This window comes from Strix uralensis, chromosome 23 (assembly GCF_047716275.1).
Source record: "Strix uralensis isolate ZFMK-TIS-50842 chromosome 23, bStrUra1, whole genome shotgun sequence".
Classification (NCBI taxonomy): domain Eukaryota; kingdom Metazoa; phylum Chordata; class Aves; order Strigiformes; family Strigidae; genus Strix; species Strix uralensis.
In genome coordinates this window covers 6,256,204-6,275,903 of record NC_133994.1, presented here as the reverse complement: position 1 = coordinate 6,275,903, position 19,700 = coordinate 6,256,204, and the positions used below count along the sequence as shown (strand labels likewise).

Genomic DNA, 19,700 nt, shown 5'->3' with positions numbered 1-19,700 from the left:
GCTCCCGGGGCACCATGGGCGCGGTAGTCTGTAGGGCGCCGGCGCGGGGAGGGGCGGGGGGGGGGGGGGGGGCGGCGGCTGCCGGTACCCGCCCCAGGAATGAAACCAGCGAGAGCGGCACCGGGGGGGGTAAGGGTTTAATGCGAGTTCCCCTGGTTGAAACTGTACATCCCGTGAGACAGACTCGTCATTAATTCCAATCACCGTACTGGGCAGAGGAAAGTCGCAACAAAATAAGTGAAAAAAACCCACAAAACCTGCTGAATAAATACATACACCTTTTCGACATCTTCTCAACGATTGGCCTATCAAGTCCCTTCATTTGGTAACGGATAGTTCTGGATTTCACATAACAAGATTTATTATTTTACTTTTCAAACTGATTGTCCCTGCCTGGATTTTTCTCCCTTGGGCACGCCTGAGTGTGTAGCCTTGAAATAAGACCTAAAAAGCGTGTGGAAAGCATCAGAAAAAGATCTATGTCACCTTCCCCAGGTCCATTCAAATTGCATAAAGTCCCCTGCCAGAATTTACACGTCTAAAGCTATTCTGCCTGCATTAATGTGACCCATCCTAGATGAAGGGGCTCTAGACCTGACAATTAGTAGAAGCTGGAGACACAGAGAGCTAAGAGGAAGATTTTTTTTTTTTTTGCAAGGACAGTCATGATGTGAATTTACTGCTCGTGAAACATACGGGTCTGGCAGAACCAGAGCATAATGGTGTCTGATAAGCAGAGCAGGTATCTCACAGGCAACGGCAAAAAAGGTTTCTCCCCTCTCTAACCATGGGCCTAGTCTAGACAGATTTTTATACTATCAGCTCATCACAATCTCTCAGCACTTTCCAACCACACATTTCTATCAGCTTCAACCCCACTGGAGAAGTGTCTGCAGTGGAGTGTTTTGGTTTGAAATCTCAAATAATAGAAACACTGACTAAGGATTTCCTCTAAGTACCAGAGAACAGCTCTTTGATGGCCCATTCAAATTAGATGCAAAGAAAATTATCAAAACAATCTCTGAGAACTGGAATGAGGCCACCAAAGACCACTGGGGCTTCTGGGTTGTTATCCAGAGACTGATTAGAGCTTTTGACAATTTTAACATGGGATAAAACAGAGACAATTCAGCAGTGGAGCCCTCCTGACTGATCTATTTGTTCTCAGCCTTCCCTGTCTTAGATTTTATCTACGCATACCAACATGGTCTGAATTTGTCTGGGTGTGCATGCTCCTTTTAGTTGCAGTAATAGAAGACAGGGAAGCTATCTTTTATCTCTTCAGCCTAATCCCAGAGGTAAAGTACCATTAGCGGACCTTCCTTTGGCTAAGTGGAAGCACCTAGATTGCCACTGCTGCTGCTTTGAACTTTGTGATATGCTTCCAAGGACTGCAAAGAGGTAAGGAATCAGATGATCTTCAGAGCTGCATCTGGTATGACATTTAACTGTTATGACTTGTGGAGTCAGCTCCCTGATTGGTTTATATTTGGAATAGTATCCAGGAATCATTGTCTAATGTCCAGTCCTGTATATGCTGAATGATGAAAATGGGCTTCCAGCTACTTGGAGAGACAGCTTGTGACTTGCCTCCAAAAAGCTGGATTTCCAGTCCAAGAAAGCATTTTTGTAAAGCCAACCAACCAGTGAAGGTTCAAGTAAATCGCATTTCCAAGAAACAGCGGATGACGAGCAGAATCAAAAATGAAGGCACAAAATCTCCTTCCAAATTCTACAGCAATATTCCTAGATATTACCTGCAGTATCAGAGAGGGAGATCTTCCAGTAGTGGAGTCTTAAAATATTGTTAAAAACCAATATTCAAAGAGCTTTGATCAATGCCTTAGAAACTGTCAGCAGCATTCCCTGTTTCCACTCAAAGTCAGCAGTGAGCAGGGCCAGGGAAAGGTCTTTCCTGTGAAGCATGGCTCTAGGGGTCAAGAAAGGACACTGCGATATAACGGGTTCCTTTGGTGGTTGGAAGACCTTCGTGATAATGAGTCAGGCGTCCTGGATGCATCAGGGTCCACCCTTTCCGTGGAGCTCGAATGGAGCAATTGTAGCGCAGGAACCGGCAGCCTCCTCCCTGATGGAGACAAACCAGACACATCAGCTTGGTAAAAACACCTCAAGGAAAGGGTCTTTGCCTTCTCCTGGCAGCCTTTCTGAAAGCGTGAGAAGGTGTTTGAGAGATCTCCTACGTTCTGATGCATTTAAAAATCTTCTTTTTACCCTAGCCCAGTCATTCATTGCAATCCTTAGTGTGAAGAAGCCAGATATGGATAAAGAAAGGGTTTTCATCTGCCTGGACTGCTCAAGGGGCTGTACTGCATTCTTGACACACTGGCAAACACTTACCTCATAGTCTATTCCAACTCGGTTCAAAGCAATGTTAATGGTAAAGGTGGAAGCGTCATGATGGGGCATTAAAGAGGGCTGCTCGTCAGGTTTGTAGCGAACCACAAAGGCTAGCTCAAACTGAGTCTGCAGGAGAGAAGAACAAAGTGCACATCTGTTACAGGGCTATAGTAGTCCACGGCTACTGAGCTGCAGAGCAGGGCATAATATTTAAATTGCATCCCACTGCTAAGAGAGAAAGGCAACAATAAGACAGGAGAATGTCACTGGGAAATTGCGTATTTCCTGATGTGTACACTTATGTCATACTCTGGGGTCAGTATGCATATTGCTAGAGGATTCTAGCAGGCTTTTCACAGAGTTGAAACTGGAGGAGGTGTTGAGCTGACCACAAGTTGTGATGCTAAGGTATACATACCTTGGTATAGTATCCAGGGTACAGTTTCTCTGTGATGGGTGCAATATAGTCCAGAAGAAACTTATACCATTCTCTTTCAAAGCCAATTTGGTTCATGTGTATGTCAATAGTTGGGACGTTCTCATATCCTCCTTGTATTCTGCTGTCCTGAAATAGCATCATGAAAATACCCATAAGGATGGGAACCCTGCACTTGTTGGTTCTGGTAACTACAATTAAATATGACGTTTATTTATCAGAATTTCCAGGATGGAAAACTCATTTCAAACAATAATTAAAACCTAAGGTAAACAATATTACCATCAGAAGGGCTGAACACTGTAGCTTCAGGGGACACTAAAGTGGACTCAGAAAAACTAGTCAGATTTAAGAACACATGCAAAATCACGGAGTTAATCAGGAACAAAAGTATTGCCTCCAGTTTTCTGGTTTAACTGTGAGATCTAATGCCTTCCTACAGGAGGCACTGCTGCCACCAAACATGCATGGGTAAAGTTATGACACAGAAATCAAAGAGCTCCTGCTTTTTCTTACCGTGTTGTCACCTGTGGACCACTGGCCATAATGTTCCATTTCTTCCACCAACTCATCACAGGCAGTGTCAGTGAATATGGGGAACCAGTACACATCTGGGCAGGGCTGCAGGAAATAGACAGGTGAGAACAGCAGAAACAAGGACAGGTGCTCGAGGCAAAAGGAGTAAGACTAAACTGATTGTAGATCAAGTCAGTTTAAGTGGAAAGTAACTAAAATGTTGATAGAAATTTGTCTTGTGATTTATGTGCCCCACTTCCACTTAAGAGAGCTGGAGATGCACTTCTAGAAGAATGATTTGGCTCTAAAAATACTTTCAAGGTCATGTTTCCTCTGGTTTTCAAAGACTACGAGGTCGTGCTGAACTGCTTATTCCTGAGAACGTCCACTGTGATGATACAAGCATTGTCCTGATGCTAATCTCCTATTCTGCTGGATAAGAGTGATGTTTTCTTACCATTTCTACCAATTTCCCTTTCAGAGCTGCTGTGTAGTTTTCATGGATGTACTTTTCTCTCCAGTCCTGCAGTTAAAAGATAAGCAAACCAGTCATTTCTGTGGGGCCTGGTTAAAGAGGCAATGAAAGGCCAGGCACTTGTGCAGCAGTATTTCACAGGCTTTGAAGATGCAGATGTTATGAAACACATAAACATCCTCTTTTCAAATTCTGTGACTACATTCCTCATCCCACCTGAGACACGTCGTTATTACAAAGCCTGGACCTTCCCTATTGGTGAAGCTAGTCATCAAGTCTTCACATGCCACATTGCTAAGCCTGCTGAGCATGCAGGTTCTCTCACCTCAGGATTGCTGAATATTTGCCAGAGGTCATTGTGGAGGTGAGTTGTCTGATAATTCTCCAGGGATAGTATGTGTCCAAACTGATGCCGATTTGTCAGGTACATAAAGACTCCCTGCAGGACAGGGGGAAACAATCAAGCTTTGTTTCCAGGCCTCACATTTCTGTGAGCCACTAAGAAATACAAGCACTGGACAGTTCCTCATGGATGATGGCTCTGCCGAAGCTGTTCAGTTACTCATTCTTTCTCCTGTGGGCCTTCAGTTTAATTCCCACCCTGGGTATGAGGAACTTTGAGAGGTTATAGCCAGAGCCAGTAATTCTGTACCTCTTGTCAGCCAGGGTTGGAAGCAGAGCAGAGCAGCTGCTGTGTGATTAGGTTCTTCCTTCTTACCCTGTCAACCCCATTTAGAACAGCCCTGAATAGGCCCAAGAACGAAAATGTTATCCACATTTAGTGGTCGCTGGCTCTGTGTGGTTTCACAGCAAAAGAAAAATCCCACACTGGTCCAAGCCTGCACAGTACTGAATAACACCAGTTCATCCTGTCCCATGCCCCAGCAAAGCTGAATGCCTTGAAACTACTTAATCTTGTCACCTCCACCCTGGCACGCAGCTCTCCCCTGCCAGCCTCTCTCTCGACTGACCTGATTTCGAACGTTGTGGCAGAAAGCCATGTCAGCATCTAGCTTGCCACTGTGGAAGAGATCTCCCTGGTCAAGCTCCGACCGCAGAGCCTTGGCTTTAACCATGTAAACACTGCTGATGTAGGGAACGTTCCAAAGCCCGCTGAAACACAGGGGTAGGAGGGTAAGACTTGAAATACCACTAAGACAGAAACTGCTGGAGTTGACGGGATGGCAGGCAGCACTGCAGCTTCAGCCAGGCTTGCCTAAATGAGCCAACTCAGAACAGTAGGGAGAAATCATACCAATAGGGATTGTCATTCCAGGAAAAATCACTTATATTGCCCAGAGCTTTTAAGCTGCACAAATGCTAGTCCACTGTGAAAGTAATTAATTGCTACCGTGTGTTTTTGCAAGGGACATAATGGCTTGAATCTCTTCCCAGAGAGATCAACTTTTTTTTTTCAGTGATTTAAAAAAACTGAACCAGCCAAAATTGCATAAGCTGATTTCCAGCATTTATCGCACATATAATGGCCTAAAAAAAAGAGGGCCCCTCAAGAATATGAACGAACCAACAACTGTATTTTGTTAATCTTCCATTCAAGGATCACCTGGTATTTTATGAAGATTAACCGACAAAGATTAAACAGCACTTCGCAGGATTTTAAGGATCACACTAACTATAATCCACAGGTGGGAAAACATGACATGAATAGGATGAAGTGATTTCAGCAGAGTCAGGACTCTCAAACCCTATAGGAAAATCTGCCCAAAGTATGTATCATCTCTGCTCAGGGGAGAACATAGAGCAGCTTCCAAATGGGAGCACAGACTTCTTTTCCTTTTCTATACACAAAGGCAGTGCTCCACTGTGCTCTCTAGTTCTTTGGCATTAGCTAGTTTGATGATAATGTGCTGCAGCAAGCTTTACATTTGAGGGATTATATCAGTAAGAAGCTTTCTCTGCATACTCACACCCTCCGCCTTTGAACAATATCCACATAATCTTCTGAGCGGGCATAGTATCCATCAGGGCTCAGCGCTCCCCAGAAATTCGACCACAGCTTCTCATGACGGCTTACCAGTGGGGCAATCACCAGCCTGTGAGCACAAAAGGAAAAGGAATTGCAGGACAGGATGTTACCACAGCAAGAAAAGGAAAAGATTTACAAACCACAGACTCTCTCTCATTTCCAGGGTTGCTGCTTCTGTTAACTGTGTTGGAATAAAATTCCACATAAGAAAGGGCAAATATGGTCACAATCTCCTCTCCAACTGCACCCTGCAGCAGGTCTCTTAAAATCCGATTTGTTCTAGTGAATATATAAAGACAAAAACTAGGGATGATTTATATCCACTGCCTAAAATCCAGAGATTACAACTACAGTTAAAAAAACACTAAATAAGAGGTGTTTGTCTAACGTTCTACCTCTGACACAATTCTCCTAGGGCCTTACACATCTCAGTGAGGAAAGAGCTCACTGTATTCTTCATGTGAAAGATGAGCAGTAAGGATTGCTCAGACCAAAGAACTCACTTGTTCTGTTCGATCAGGATCCTTAGAGTCTCTGTGTTCTTCAGAACTATCTCAGCATCCAGGCTAAAGTAATAGTCACAGTCAGGATCCTTTCTGCACAAATCCCTATAGCCAGAGAACAAGAAAAGTCACATCAAAATCCTCCTAAAACAGAGCAAGACAAGGGACAGAACACCAAGAATTCCTTCACCTTGTAGTCTAAAGGTTTTCTTCTGGATGCTCAGAAAAGTTCAGTTTAATGTAATAATCCAGAGGCCTAGCATAATATAAGCACATCAGATTCAGTATCCAATAGCAGGCACTGAGACACAGCCAAAATCACATTTAGCAAACTGTTTCCTCAGCTCAGAATGAAGAGGTTCCCATTTATCCAGACTTGAGCTCAAATTCACACCTCCAGATCACAGAGAGGAGGATACCCTGCCACTAGCTCTTAGTTTTACTACTACACCCCTCCTTTTCAGAGATATAGGTGCATATTCTTTGTGATTTACAACTGGGCATACAGACTGCTTGATGAGGGCAGGGCTATCCTTCTAACAGAGCAAAGGACCAGGGGGAACTTCATTTCTGAAACTGGAGAAAGGGAGCTGGTATTGAAGATGATTTTTTTCCCAATATATAATGGGCACGGGGAGTTAATGCTAGGAAAATTGAAAGAAAAGGGTGACTGAAAGAAGAGAAGCATCCACTTGACAGTGATGATCCTCAGAAAAAACAGATTGCCTTAGCTCGGACACAGGCTGACTCTGCCAGCCACCATGTATGGGCCTCTTCACTTACATGCCCAAGTTACGCGCCTCAGCATTCTCCACCTCATCATCTGGTCCAATCACTTTGATGGCGAGATATTCTTTGCCATGGTCTTTAACAAAAGAGTCCACCTGCATCACGTGATGTTGCTCCTATGCCAAAGGAAAAATAAGGAAGAACAGATAAGATGGGCTCATCCCAGGCTGCTCAGCCTCCTGTTGTTGAAAATGACAAGCCAGATGAACAACATCTCTCCCCACTTCCACATCTGTACAGCTGCATGGAGCTATTTTATAGGCGCCATCGCAGATAAGCACTGGGATTACAGAGCCTGAAAGTCCAGTCAAAGGTTGCAAAGGTGCCTGGAGTACAGGAGGAAGTATACATTTTCCCCACATTTGCTAAAACCATCACAGGACAACTTTACTTACATGGTTGTGAATGAAGAGCTGGATTCGTTGCTTTGGGTAATGAAGGTTACGAAGCCGCAAGAAAAACTGGGAGAGGAATGGGGTGGGCTGCTCGATGAAAATGCCTATCAGAATCATTGGCAATGCCTCATCCTACATTCAGTGAGAAGAGGAGAGAAGTGGTGGCTCATGTACCACGTCAGACACATAAGATCCTATTGTAAGACTTGAAAGCATTGGACATCAGCCTTACCTTAAACCCTGTGAGGCTTCGCAGACCTTCATCACACACAGTGCAGCCAGTCTCAAATGTCCATATTTGAGGAATGTAGTTTCCCAGGTAGTTCAGCTGCAGCTGCAAAAGGCAAAAGGCAATTTGCCACGTTACGCATTAAAGGGCAGGGGAGTTTCTTTGCATTCACCCCCAGTGTAAGATCATATTTCATCAGAACTTCATTTACCTTCTTCTTGGACTAAAGAATCTGAAAAGTGTGACTGCCTGAGGGTTCAATTACACGTTCAACTTTGAACCAGACACATCTTGCTGCTATGGACGTGGACCACTTACTGTTTCTCAAATATAAATGCACACAGGGAAAGTCAATATATAGGAAGACAGTAACCTGATACACTGGAGCCTCAAGGGTCACTTTGCAACAAATACATAACAAATTTTTCTCTCAGGATGCCCACTTACCTTGGTGGGTCCATTTCCATGAATCACCACAGGCAGAGTGTCATACAACAAGTTTCTTGCTCTCACTCGTGAGTTTTCAAACTTCAGAACTACCTCATCTGGAAATGACAATGCCATCATGTTATCAGGGGAAGGCTTTTATTGATAATTAGCAGCACAATGCCTCAATTCTAGTGAACAACTGCTGAAAGATGAAAGCATGAATGTGGATAACCATGCACAAGTAGTTTAAGAGCTACAGACCACATCCAGAGAGGAGAAAAAAATGTTCAAAATGATCCTGTGAGGTAGCAGGAGGATGGCTGGGCTGGCAAATACACCTTCTACTGGGAACTGGCAGAAGCCACACTGAAACAGTCTTTCAAATCTGGCACTGACAAACTGTGCAGTGAGGAAGGCTATCAATGGCCAGGGAGGAGTCAAGCCCTTCTCACCTAAGCATCCTAGGTACCTGCTGTCTCTCTTTTTCACCCCTGACAAAAGTCCACCCTGCTGGCACAGATATCCAAGATGTCTCAACACAACCACACAAAATCCTTTGGAAAACAGACTAGGACAGACCCAAGCTCCAGTCTATCACTGTTATAATGAGCACAGAAGTCAAAACTACACTGTTGTTATAATCTTTTACCTGGCTGGAATAAAGACAGAGTGGTGCAAGACTATAAACTGAAAATATTAGGCAGTAGTGTCAGGAGAGTAAGTGAATTACTTTTGCCAGGACTAGCAATATCAATCAATCAGCGGGTCAGGTCAGAAGCCTGGTACGGTCAGTGAGTGCTCACAGGCAATATCTGGCTGCATCTCACCTTCTGTGGCATTCCAGACAGTTCTGAAGCGGAAAGACAGGCAAGCCCTAGGCACCTTGTGTGTTGTTACTTGCACTGAAAGTCCCTCCCAGTTTCAATCCCCAAGGCTAATGCAATCCGACATGCTTGGAGATCAAAGTGGTAAGGAGGTGTAAGATGGAAAACCTGACCTGCATTCCCCCCTGGTGAAGAGGGAATTGCAAGGGAAACCTAGTTGGTTGCAGTGGAAATGCAAATAAATTCCAGAAGCATGGCAGAGACTTTTTAGTGAAGCTTATTCTGCAGGGACAAGAATTTCTGAAATTTAATCCCTTCAGCCACAACTTTATTTCTGGTGTCAACATGCAGTTGCATTCTAAGGAGAAATGAGCTTCCTTCTTCCATCTCACCTAATGCTCCATTTAGGTTTTGGAAGATCCGGCTTCTTTGGTCTAGACTGATGTTGACACTTTCCTTTAAAAGAATGAGATAAATAACCTTAATTAGAATACAAGTGGGCATCCATTCTTTACATGTGAGAGACCCTATGCTGAGCGAAGATATATTACATTCCTATAATAATTTCCATACTCTCCAAGCTCTGAAGCCTAAAACACTCCCAGCTAATCCTCATTTTCACTTGATCTGAGTCAATTTGTCATTTTCTAAAACAATTTAAAGATATTATATTAGGCAAAACCATGCAAATAAACATTTTAAAGCTGCTGTGTGTGTGCCAATAATAATACGCAGCATATTAATGAAGCACACTTGCAGCAGTGTCATATAAAACCCATGTATAATATGCAGGAGTGCCAAACATCTGCAAACACATCTAACAAAACATCTAGCAAAAACATCTGCTGTGAAGAGTTTCTTGCCATCTATCCACAGGGCAAGCGTTACCCCAAGTGTTGCCCCAGGTACCGGTGTCAAACCAGAACACAGTAAGGGCACAAGGCCAGCTTGTGCAATCTTTGTTTTTATCCCCTGCTGCAAGTGACACTCTGAATGGATTTTTGTCAGACTAAAACCCAGCTCTGATTTAACAGAGTTCAGTGTCCCTCCAGGCATCCGTTAAGATTGATTACTGGAAAGGACAGCAGGGTGCTAACATTCGCTGTCTAAACGCCAACTCAGTGGAATTACTCAGCCTTTGTGGGGCACAGGGCCAGAACTGCAGATGAGAACATTAAAGGAACTGTTCACGCTAAAATATCATGGGCCATATTCAGATTCAGGGAAGTAAAAAAGTGCAGCTGTTCTGAATTTTTTACCAGCCCTGCTGGTGAAAAAGTGCAACTCCTTCTCTAATCAGTCTGAAAGCAGTTTGTGCTTGACTTTACTGTTACAGTTTGACTTCTTAGTTCTGCTGCATCTGTGGTGTCCCTCAGGGACAGAGTGCAGTGCGTAATGCAGAACTGGGCAGGGACAACGGAAGTGGAATCACCCCGTAGGCTGGATGATTCGGCCAGCACACCACATGGTGCTGGAATCACAATGACGCTTCCAGGGTCCTTTCCAGACTTCTGTATGATGTTACGTGGCATGCTACATAGGCTGACGCACATTTTGTCGGCCAGGATCTGGAGGTGTTTGCTGAAGGCAGTGGGAGCCCCTTTGTTCTAGCAGAGCTACCCACTGTGATGCCCACGGTCCCTGTCCTGTGGCACAAAGCAACTAAAAGGCTGTGAACCTTGGTCCCTTTCATCACCTCAAATCTGCTCAGGCGTCATCTGCCCCTTTACCAAAAACAAGCTTTAGTGCCAAGTTGGACATCTCTAAGTCAGCACTGCACTCTGCAGGGAAGATACAGACTTAAAGTCTGGGTTTCACATCCCCTGGGAGGAGGCTGGTTAGTTCTGCCACACTCAGTAGCTTTAAACATCAGCACATACAGATATTGGTATGAGTTTCCAGTAAGACTTGTTTTAAGACATCTATCTTCCCAGCCACATTTTAAGCTTAAAGATAAAAATGGCTAATAACAGAACAAAGGGGTAGTGACTGAAACGCAAATTTTCAGAAGGGAAATGGATAACTAGACATACTACTGGCCTTTTCTGTCTAAGGATGCCAGAGCAGTAATTAAGCATCGATACATCTGTGATTAGCTTCTTTACTGTCAACAGGGATACTGCACAGAGGATTAACAGCAATGTTTCTCTTCCTAATCAAAAAAATCTAGCTCCACCTACTCTTTTTTCTGGATCCAAGAAGACATTCGTATAGAAGAGCTGGTCACTGTCATCATCCTGTCCTTTCCAATCCTCCACAAGCTTCTTCAGGTTTGGAGCATAACCTATGAATCCTGTCGGAATAAGTACAAAGGGATGTTTCAACCCAGACAATCAAAAAAGGGAAGTACTCCTGTATACACATACTCTCACTCCTTTCACACAAAGTCTCACTCCACCCTGTGTGCTGCAGAGATACACCAGCTTTCAGCAAAGGCAATTCCTGACATGGAATGACACCAGGATCAAACCTGTAATCTTCAGCATCAGAAAAGCTCAGATACCCACACCCTGAATGACAAGTCTCACTGAAAAGGGAGAAGGGATAGGGAACAGGTTCCTATCCTCTACAGGCAATCCATAGCTATGTCCCCTCCTGCAGGTAAAAGACAGGAGCATTGTTAGTCTTTCCATTATAGCCAGTTATGCCCAGGACTTCAGTTTGCACCGTCTTCTTGAAAGAAGCTTTCCACACCTGGTCGCTTGTTACTTCTGAGAGGTTCTCAGTTGAAAGAAGATTCTGTGTCTTACCTCCAGAACCCAGGAAGCGCTTTCCATCTCGCACCTGAGGGTACTTGGCTTCCAGCTTTCTGTCAGGATAGATGTAGTTCTCTGCTGAGAAGACCACCTTGCTCTTGGCCTGTTTGAACTTCTTCAGCAATTCTGTGGGGCCCGAAGCAAAAAGTACATCATAGCTAAAGACAGACAAGAAAGGGACAGAAAGGAATGGAATCAGAAAAACATGTCAGCGTGAAAAGTTTCTAGAAACAGCTAATTCTTTAGGAATCCCTTTCATTTAGTTCTGCTTCACAGTATGACATTTTTTGTCATAATTATAGCTAATTAAAGTGCAATCTTATTCATAGAGTGGAAGGTGTCACTTTTCACTGCAGAAGATTCCACACTGGCTTGGGGCAACTTACACTTGTTCTTAGTTTTACAAAGTTTTAACTGATGATAAAAACAAATCTTCCAAGCTGCAAAACATGCTGATCTCTTCTTGCTTTTCCCCCATTTGGAACTGTGAAGCCCTGGTGTCCTCACTATTTGTAACAACTCTATACTTATTGGAGGAAGAATTACTCTGCCATTCCTTTCTAGATTAAACAAACCCACAGGTCATGCTTTTTACATCTTTTGGCATCCTGCCACTCTCCACTGAGCTCTCTGCAAATCTTCAGGAGGAACCTATATTGGACACCAGTCACTGGATGCTGCACTCCAGCCGCTATCTCTTCAGTAGTGGGTAGAACTGACTAATTCCCAGCTAACACTCCCAGAATGAGACCTGCATTTTCTGCAAGAGGATTTGCATACTTCAGACTCATTCTGGTGAGTGAAAAAGTCACTCATTCCAGAGATTAATCATTCCCAACTTCTCTAAACACACGTAGACACTCAGAGCTGCAAAAGATGATCTCCCTGCCGTGGGAGCTAGAGGCAGATAACAGGGATCCCAGCCTTGCCTGTTGCTGGGCATATGAAAAGACACTGAGACTCCAAACTATCCTTTCCCTCTTCACATTTCTCTGGCAGACTAATTCTTGGCTCTCAGGATTGTGTTGCAGGCTGCCTCACCTTATAAAACAAATAATTCTGGTAAGAAAGGCCTGCCTAGATCCACAGAAATTGTCTGCTCATTCTCTGCAGATCGGGGCAGCCAAATTCCACTCTGGCAGAAACAGGTATAATGCTATCAACTTTATGCAAAAGTTGGAATCAGCCTATTCTGATCAGACCTTTCCAGCTGCCACGCATGCAGCTTAGGCAACTGCAGAGAATTCAGGGATTAAAAAACAGAGGAGGTCTGGACACACCTTCCAAAAATAATTTCTTAATTAATTTCAGTTAATTTCTTCTTAGTAAGAACCTGTTCAATCAGCCTTATGATTCAGTTCACGGCAAATACTTTCCAACCCATTACCTTTCTACAAAAAGGATGATCAAGTCTTCCTTATCCGCATACTGCTTCAAAGCTGATTTCAAGAGACGGACCTTCTGCCCACCTCCCGCTGGCTTCTTGTCATCTCCACCCTTCCATTCCTCATCCAGCCCCAGCACCTAAACAACGACAGGCACAGGGTCTACTGAACATGTCACTTTCCCAGCAAGACTCACAGGAAAGGACCAGAACCCACAACTTTACTGGTCCCGATAATTCCCTGTGCAAATCACAACAAAAAAAACCAGCATCAGGACAATTGGATTAGGTAGATAAGCCAGCCTTTGAACCATTCTCTGGGATGGACAGTCAGAGCAACATGTCGCACAGTAACAAAGCACTCTCAGCAACAGGGACAGGAGCACACTCTGCACTGTGTGTTTTGGCACTGCAATGGAAAAGTGCCATGGGGCTCTCCTGAGCAGGAGTTGTGGTTTTCATCTCAAGCCAACACTCAGGATGGAATAAAAGACTGCTGCAGAAATGCCCCAGTCACAGTATTTTTCAGCCAGCTGAGTAGGTGCGTCCTCTCTTGAACTTTTATTTAATCACTCTGAGGACAGGTCTTATTCATTTCACACTTCAAAATTCCCTTTGACCAACCACCACTGAGGCTGCTAGCCATCACCTGGACTTTGTAGTTGAAGAATCGAGCTGATCTTCTAAAGCGCTGGAATCCCTCAGTCTGCTTGGTGGCAACAGTAAGGACCAGCAGGTTTTCTGCACATAGGAGAAAGCAGAGACACAGTCAACTTGCGTTGTTTTCACAACCAGCCGTCCCATACCTAACGAAGAGGCTTTACTATCAGATACTGAGTCAAGGTAGGGATCAATAGTCTTAAAGGCACTTGACAGATTTGACAAAGGGAAGTCAAAATCCAACCACTGAGAAGCAGAGTGACTTTCCCCAGTACATTCTTTAAGTTGATCATGAATCCAGCAACAGAATCCAGGAGTCCCAACTTTTGCACAGTCAGTCACTGCTGTTCATGGACACAGGTTACATCTGTTCTATGTGACACTGACACATGTCCAGGTTCATTTTAAATCAGGCAAGAGAGATAGTCTACCTGTGGAGCTACCATATCCTGCTGAGAACAAAACAGCTTGCTTACACCTCTCTACACTCTACAATGTTAAGCAATATAGGCGTTCTCACTGCCCACAAAGCTTCAACCTCAAGAAGAAAACCTGCTTCAAATGCTACTTATTTGCTGCCTGCATTTTCTTGGCACCAACTCATCAAAGATTCGTAGACAGAAAAAAAGAAAGTGTGGATGTAGCCAGTGTTTTACTGGAGGAACTAACTATCACAGGGGACAGAACACGGCAAAGGTGCTCTCAAATTTCAGTGTTTGATTGAAGAACGCAAAACTAATTGCACCACAAGCAAGACTGTTCCTTTGCAACAGAGATTAGAACTTGGTCCTGGGTATAAAATGAGAGATTATGTAAAGATACAATTTAATTGCCTGAGTTATGAGCTCGAAAAAGAAAATATAACATATTAAGTGGTTTTTTGCCCTGCCTATTGAAAGCTACATTTCTCTTCTCTCAGAGTATGAAGGAAATTAAACTTGAAGATAAAAAATAGAACTACTACAAAATGCCCATTTGGAAGTCATCCATTTAGCGCAATTAGCTTCCTGTTCCCCACAGAGTTGCCTTTTTGTTACTCAGCATTGACTGGGTATAGGGAAGACCAAAATTAGGCTGAATGTTATTATTCGCTCTTCATGGCTGCTCCAATTTTCTACTGCATTCCTGAGGTGTCTTCCAGATTTTTTCATACATACACAATGTGAATTTAATTCTGACATAACTTTCGTTTACATTCTCCTTCCAAACTTCCTTTTCATTTCCAATCCCTTAAAAATGACAAAGCTAAATCCTGAAGCTCTCTTTCAGAAGTTCCTCTGTAGTAGCACTAGAATAGGATTTTTATATAAAAGCTCTGGATTCTTCATTGTAATGATTAAATGCTATACTTCATCTTACACTTTTGCTTAAGTAGGAATTTGTATAGGCTCTGGCAACAGTGTCTAAATATGAATACTGGTCATCTGATTTGAACATCAGAAAATACCAGGAAAAACTGAAAGCACATTTTCTTGGCTTGAACAGGCTTCTTTTGGAATAATGATTTTTTTCAATGGATGTACCAGATGCACCTTCCTAGTGTACCCAAACCGATATTCTGTCTGATCTTAGAGAGGACAGATCTAGGAGCCAGAGTCCTAAATAGACCCAACAAAGGCAGCAGAAGTGAAAAATAAGTGTAAGACTCCAACTTAGGAAGAAAGAGGATGTTCCCAAGGAAATTCCTAAAATCCTTTACCTGCATCAGAATAAAAAGAGAGATTGAGAACAGTCAATAGAAGGTCAGTTCTAATTGTATTTTGTTAGACATTCAGACAAAGGGAGTGATAAATACAAGAACACAAATGCTGCATTTGTGCAGTTTTTAAAGGCAGATTTTTAGATGTATGAAGTGCATTCCTAATCCAGCCCCTCCAGCACACTCCAGTTCCTTGTGTCCTGTCCAGTCAAAGGGTGCAAATAAAGAGTAAAATATGTATCTCCTCAGGGAATATGTTAAAGCCATATGTTAAAGTTTCTAGCCACACAATGGCATGCAGAAAACCATGGTGGCTTTATTATATAGCTCTAAGCTCATGGTTTCTGAGAAGGTGAGGATCATACTGTCAGAGAAGAGGAGGGCAAATGTGGCCTTGCCAGAGAGGAATGTAAAGACAAACATCAAATTCTAGTACCTGAAAGCATATGATAATGATAAGAGAAGGAAAGAAAGAAATGAGCCTGACTGCTCTGCAATTATTTCAGCCTGAATTCTCAGGCATCTCACATTAAATAGACCACCGATTCATTCTCATGCCACCACCCGAAGAATGCAACAAACTGTTTATGATACGACTGCCAGAAGTCTGCTGGACAAGATGCGAGAGCTAAAGGCTCACAGGGGTGAACAGGAAGCGGTGTCCTATTTCTAAGACAGAAAAGGTTTCACTGTGCAGCGTGTGAACGCACTGGAGCATGGAAAAGCCAGCACAGAGACAATTAATCTCCCCAGCAGAATTTCAAGTTAGAGATTTCCTTCTCATTACTGGTCTGTGGGGGTAGGACTCTAAGAGGCATTAAGCTCAGTTTTTGTTCTGAGAAGTCTCTGCAGTAGCGAGAGCTTTCCATCCCAAGAGACATTCCTTCAGTCCAGTACTAGAGGCTTGTGCCGAGCTATGCTGCCTCTGCTCCTTCTCCTTTAACCCTTTTTTCTCTTTCTCGAAGATTTTGCTGAACACTGGTGCAGCTGATGCTAGGTATTTCTAGAGACAGAGCAGTAAACCCTTTTACTTTCAGTATCACATGCAGGCATTTTAAAACCTCCAGAAGCAGATTTATGCTTCCCTATTTTCCATGTCACAGTTACTCTCCATAGGCACAAATGGTAGCCTATTCTGTTAAGCTGGGCCTCCTGGACCCAGAGACTCCTTGGGCCATGCTGACAATTAGGCATCGTATAAATACATTTAATGATGGTATGGGTGCAAAATATGAACACTGTGGTTAACGAAGAAAGCACTGGACTAGGAACGAGGAGACCTGGACCATACTGCTAGCTCTGCTATGGAGCAAGGAGTCAATCCTCCTCTGTTTTTCCATCTGTAGAATGGTAATAGAGGACATTCACCACTTTTGTGACGGTTTTGGAGCGCTACAGATGAAAAGGATCCTGTAGGGACAAAGCACTGGAACAGGGACTCTGATATCAATATCACAGTGAAATGACCGGGCAGACTTCTGAGTTTTTACAAAGAGTAAAAATCAGTGACAAGATGAGTTCAGTAACAAAAAATTTATTTACTTCTGCTCTGACTCTACAGGGAAAGCACAGCTGCAGCTGCATTTCAGGACAAGGAATTAATTTATCCCTAGGCTGTGCTTTGGGAAATCTTACTGTGCCACTTCCTGTCAAGATAGCGTGCAAGAGAATACCATTAATACAGGGATCAAATAGAAAAAAATCAGTGCAGGGTAACACAATCTCTGTATTAAATTTACATTTATGAAAGTTTTCTTTTAAAGATTCAATTAACTACAAATAACTATGCTTAGAGCTTTTGCACAGATCTAGAAGAACATAGAAGAGAGAAGATAGGTATCGTTATTCTCGTATTACTCTGTGGGAGCTGAGGCACAGAAAAGGTAAGGCATTTTTTCTTTGAGCCATGCCAGAAGTGACGAGTTCAGAAAGCAGTTAATTCCAAATCCCCCTTCCTAACCAACACACCTCATTCCTTTTTCCCAGCACTCAATTTTATATCTCTAGTGAGCTCTAAAACCTTACCAAAAACATGGAAAATTGGAGTGTGTAAGGAAGGCAGGAGAGTGCAGAGAGATTATTTTCTTACTTATATTTGCCTGTTATCCTAAATGCTGAAACTAATTTGCTTTAGTTATGCCACTACGGCTAAAGAACTCCCCTTCTAACACTCCCATGGATAAACATTAACTCTATTATTATTAAGTAATATATATAGTAAAGGTAATTATACCAGAATCACATATTGTGAAGGGAAAGATTCTAGGTAACAAGATGAAATCTACTCTTAATTGCCACTTCTCTAATGAAGACAATTATTCAAACTTCTTGGCAGAGTGACAGTGTGAGAATCTCTTTGTCAGCCTGCAGTCGTTCTGTAGCTGCCCCAATCCTCTACTGTTCTACCAACTACTCCTCAGAGCATCTACCAACCGTGTATGTGGGGATAGAGCGATGTTATTTTAGGAGCATCCTGGCTCTCAGGTCACTGCGTGGCCAGTCTGGGATCAATCGCTCCCTGTCACCTAACTCTTGAACTGTGTAAATTCAAAAGCAGGAAGGGCTGACCCAGGTGGGGCGCAACCCAAGGGAGTGCGAGGACTCCACTGGGATGAAATGGTGTCCGAGGCTCGCCTCGCACAACTCGGAGCTGCCTGTGCGGAGCTGAGGCGGCGCTGAGGAAGCATGTGCCGAGGATCCCCCGCCAGCGCGGGAGCCGGCAGCAGGCTCCCGATGCCGCCCAGGGGCTCAGGTCGGGCGCTGCCTCCGAGCGCTCAGGACAGCGGTGGCAGCCCGGGCGGGTGCGCCCGCCCCCCAGCCTTGCCGCCAGCTCCCCGAGCTGCCGCTCCCCGCCCGCCGCCCCGCAGCGGACACCCCCCCACCCCCCTCCCCGTTACCTTCCTGCGCGGAGGCTCCGCCGCCCTCCGCCCCGAGCAGCGCCAGCACCGCCCAGGGCAGCAGCACCGCCGGAGGCACCATGGAGGCGACTTCCCCGCCTGGATCCCGGCCCGGGAGCCGATAGCGACGGGCGGCGCAGCCTGCGGGACCCACCCGGGAGCCGCTCCGCAGGGACCCGGCGCCTCCAGAAAGCTCCGGGGGCTGCCGGAGCCTGTGCCACGCACCAGACCCGCCCGGCGGGGACGGGCGGAGGAAGCGGGGAGGCGGCGGCTCCTCCTCCCGAGCCGCCCCGGCCCCCGCGAGAGGCGGGGAGGCAGCTGGGGCCGGGCTGGGAGGGGGAGCAGGAAGCTGGGCGGGGGGGCCGGAGCGTGTGCGGAGCCGGGTAACATCTGCCTTGTGCGGGGACGCGACCTGCGGCAACTTCACCTGGGGCGCGGGGTCCCGCACGCCTCGGGCCGGGTTCACCGGGCCAGGGATCCGCAGGGGAGAGACACGCGTTCAGCAGGCGTGAGCCTGGCGAGGAGGAGGGGGCCCGCTCTCTGGCCAGCTGCAGTTCTGGCTGACACAAGTCATGAAGCGTGAAAAAAGCAAACCAGGAATGGATTATGCACGGCTCTGGAAACTGGAAGCCCTTATCGAATACCTTCTTTCCACCTGTCACCTCACCACGTGCTTTTTCTTGGCAAACACAAAACCTGCTGCCGTCTTGTCGCCTATACAAACTGTTTTTCTCTGGCTATACATACTTCTTGAAGTCTTACATTTATCTTTGTCCTTGTGCTGGGTTTTCTTGCTCTAGCCCCAATGACTTACCTACGCATCTTTTTCTAGTTTATCCTGCCTAACTTCAAGAAGAGGCAAAATAAACCTGTCTTACAAAATTACTTTTTTTAAAAATAGTGTTTAGGGTCATTTTTATAGTGCAGTGAATTAGATGCAGGGAAACCCTTTTGAGCCTGCAGGACAGCAGAGGAGGAGCTACCACTGACCATACATGAGGCCTTGAGCAGCACATTTCTACTGAAGCAAATACCTAGAAGCAACACTGCCGTTTTCTTAGGCACTGTGTATAAATAAACACAACTTAGCTTCCATTACTGAAAGCAACATTAAGAGATCACTTACTTTCTCTCTCCTAAGGTGTGAACAGTAGTATTTATTCATCTGCAAAGAACTCACAGAACGACAGAGGCTGTATAAATATTAGGTGCTGTTCTGCAAGACATTAAGTAGATGGGAAGCAACATTGCGGTGTACTACTGAGAGAGGCACTGAGTCCTGAGTCAGACCTGAGCTTGGCCCATGGAGCACATGTTACAGTGGGAAGGCAAGGTGTTGGGGAGAAAAAAGCAGTACTGGGTG

General features: G+C 44.7%; 1 protein-coding gene across 1 annotated transcript; it reads right to left on the bottom strand.

The window, feature by feature from the left end:
- Positions 1–120: 120 nt before the first annotated feature.
- Positions 121–18,605, bottom strand: PLOD1 (procollagen-lysine,2-oxoglutarate 5-dioxygenase 1). Its single transcript, XM_074892974.1, has 19 exons — positions 18,338–18,605; positions 13,731–13,822; positions 13,085–13,221; positions 11,692–11,855; positions 11,122–11,234; positions 9,334–9,397; positions 8,136–8,233; positions 7,692–7,793; positions 7,460–7,591; positions 7,059–7,180; positions 6,276–6,380; positions 5,714–5,839; positions 4,757–4,898; positions 4,111–4,224; positions 3,768–3,833; positions 3,311–3,415; positions 2,777–2,923; positions 2,359–2,484; positions 121–2,086 (listed from the first exon to the last, which is right to left on the bottom strand). Exons 1-19 carry the CDS (start codon positions 18,417–18,419, stop codon positions 1,931–1,933), a joined length of 2,193 nt encoding a protein of 730 aa, XP_074749075.1. The 5' UTR covers positions 18,420–18,605; the 3' UTR covers positions 121–1,930.
- Between the last annotated feature and the right edge of the window lie 1,095 nt (positions 18,606–19,700).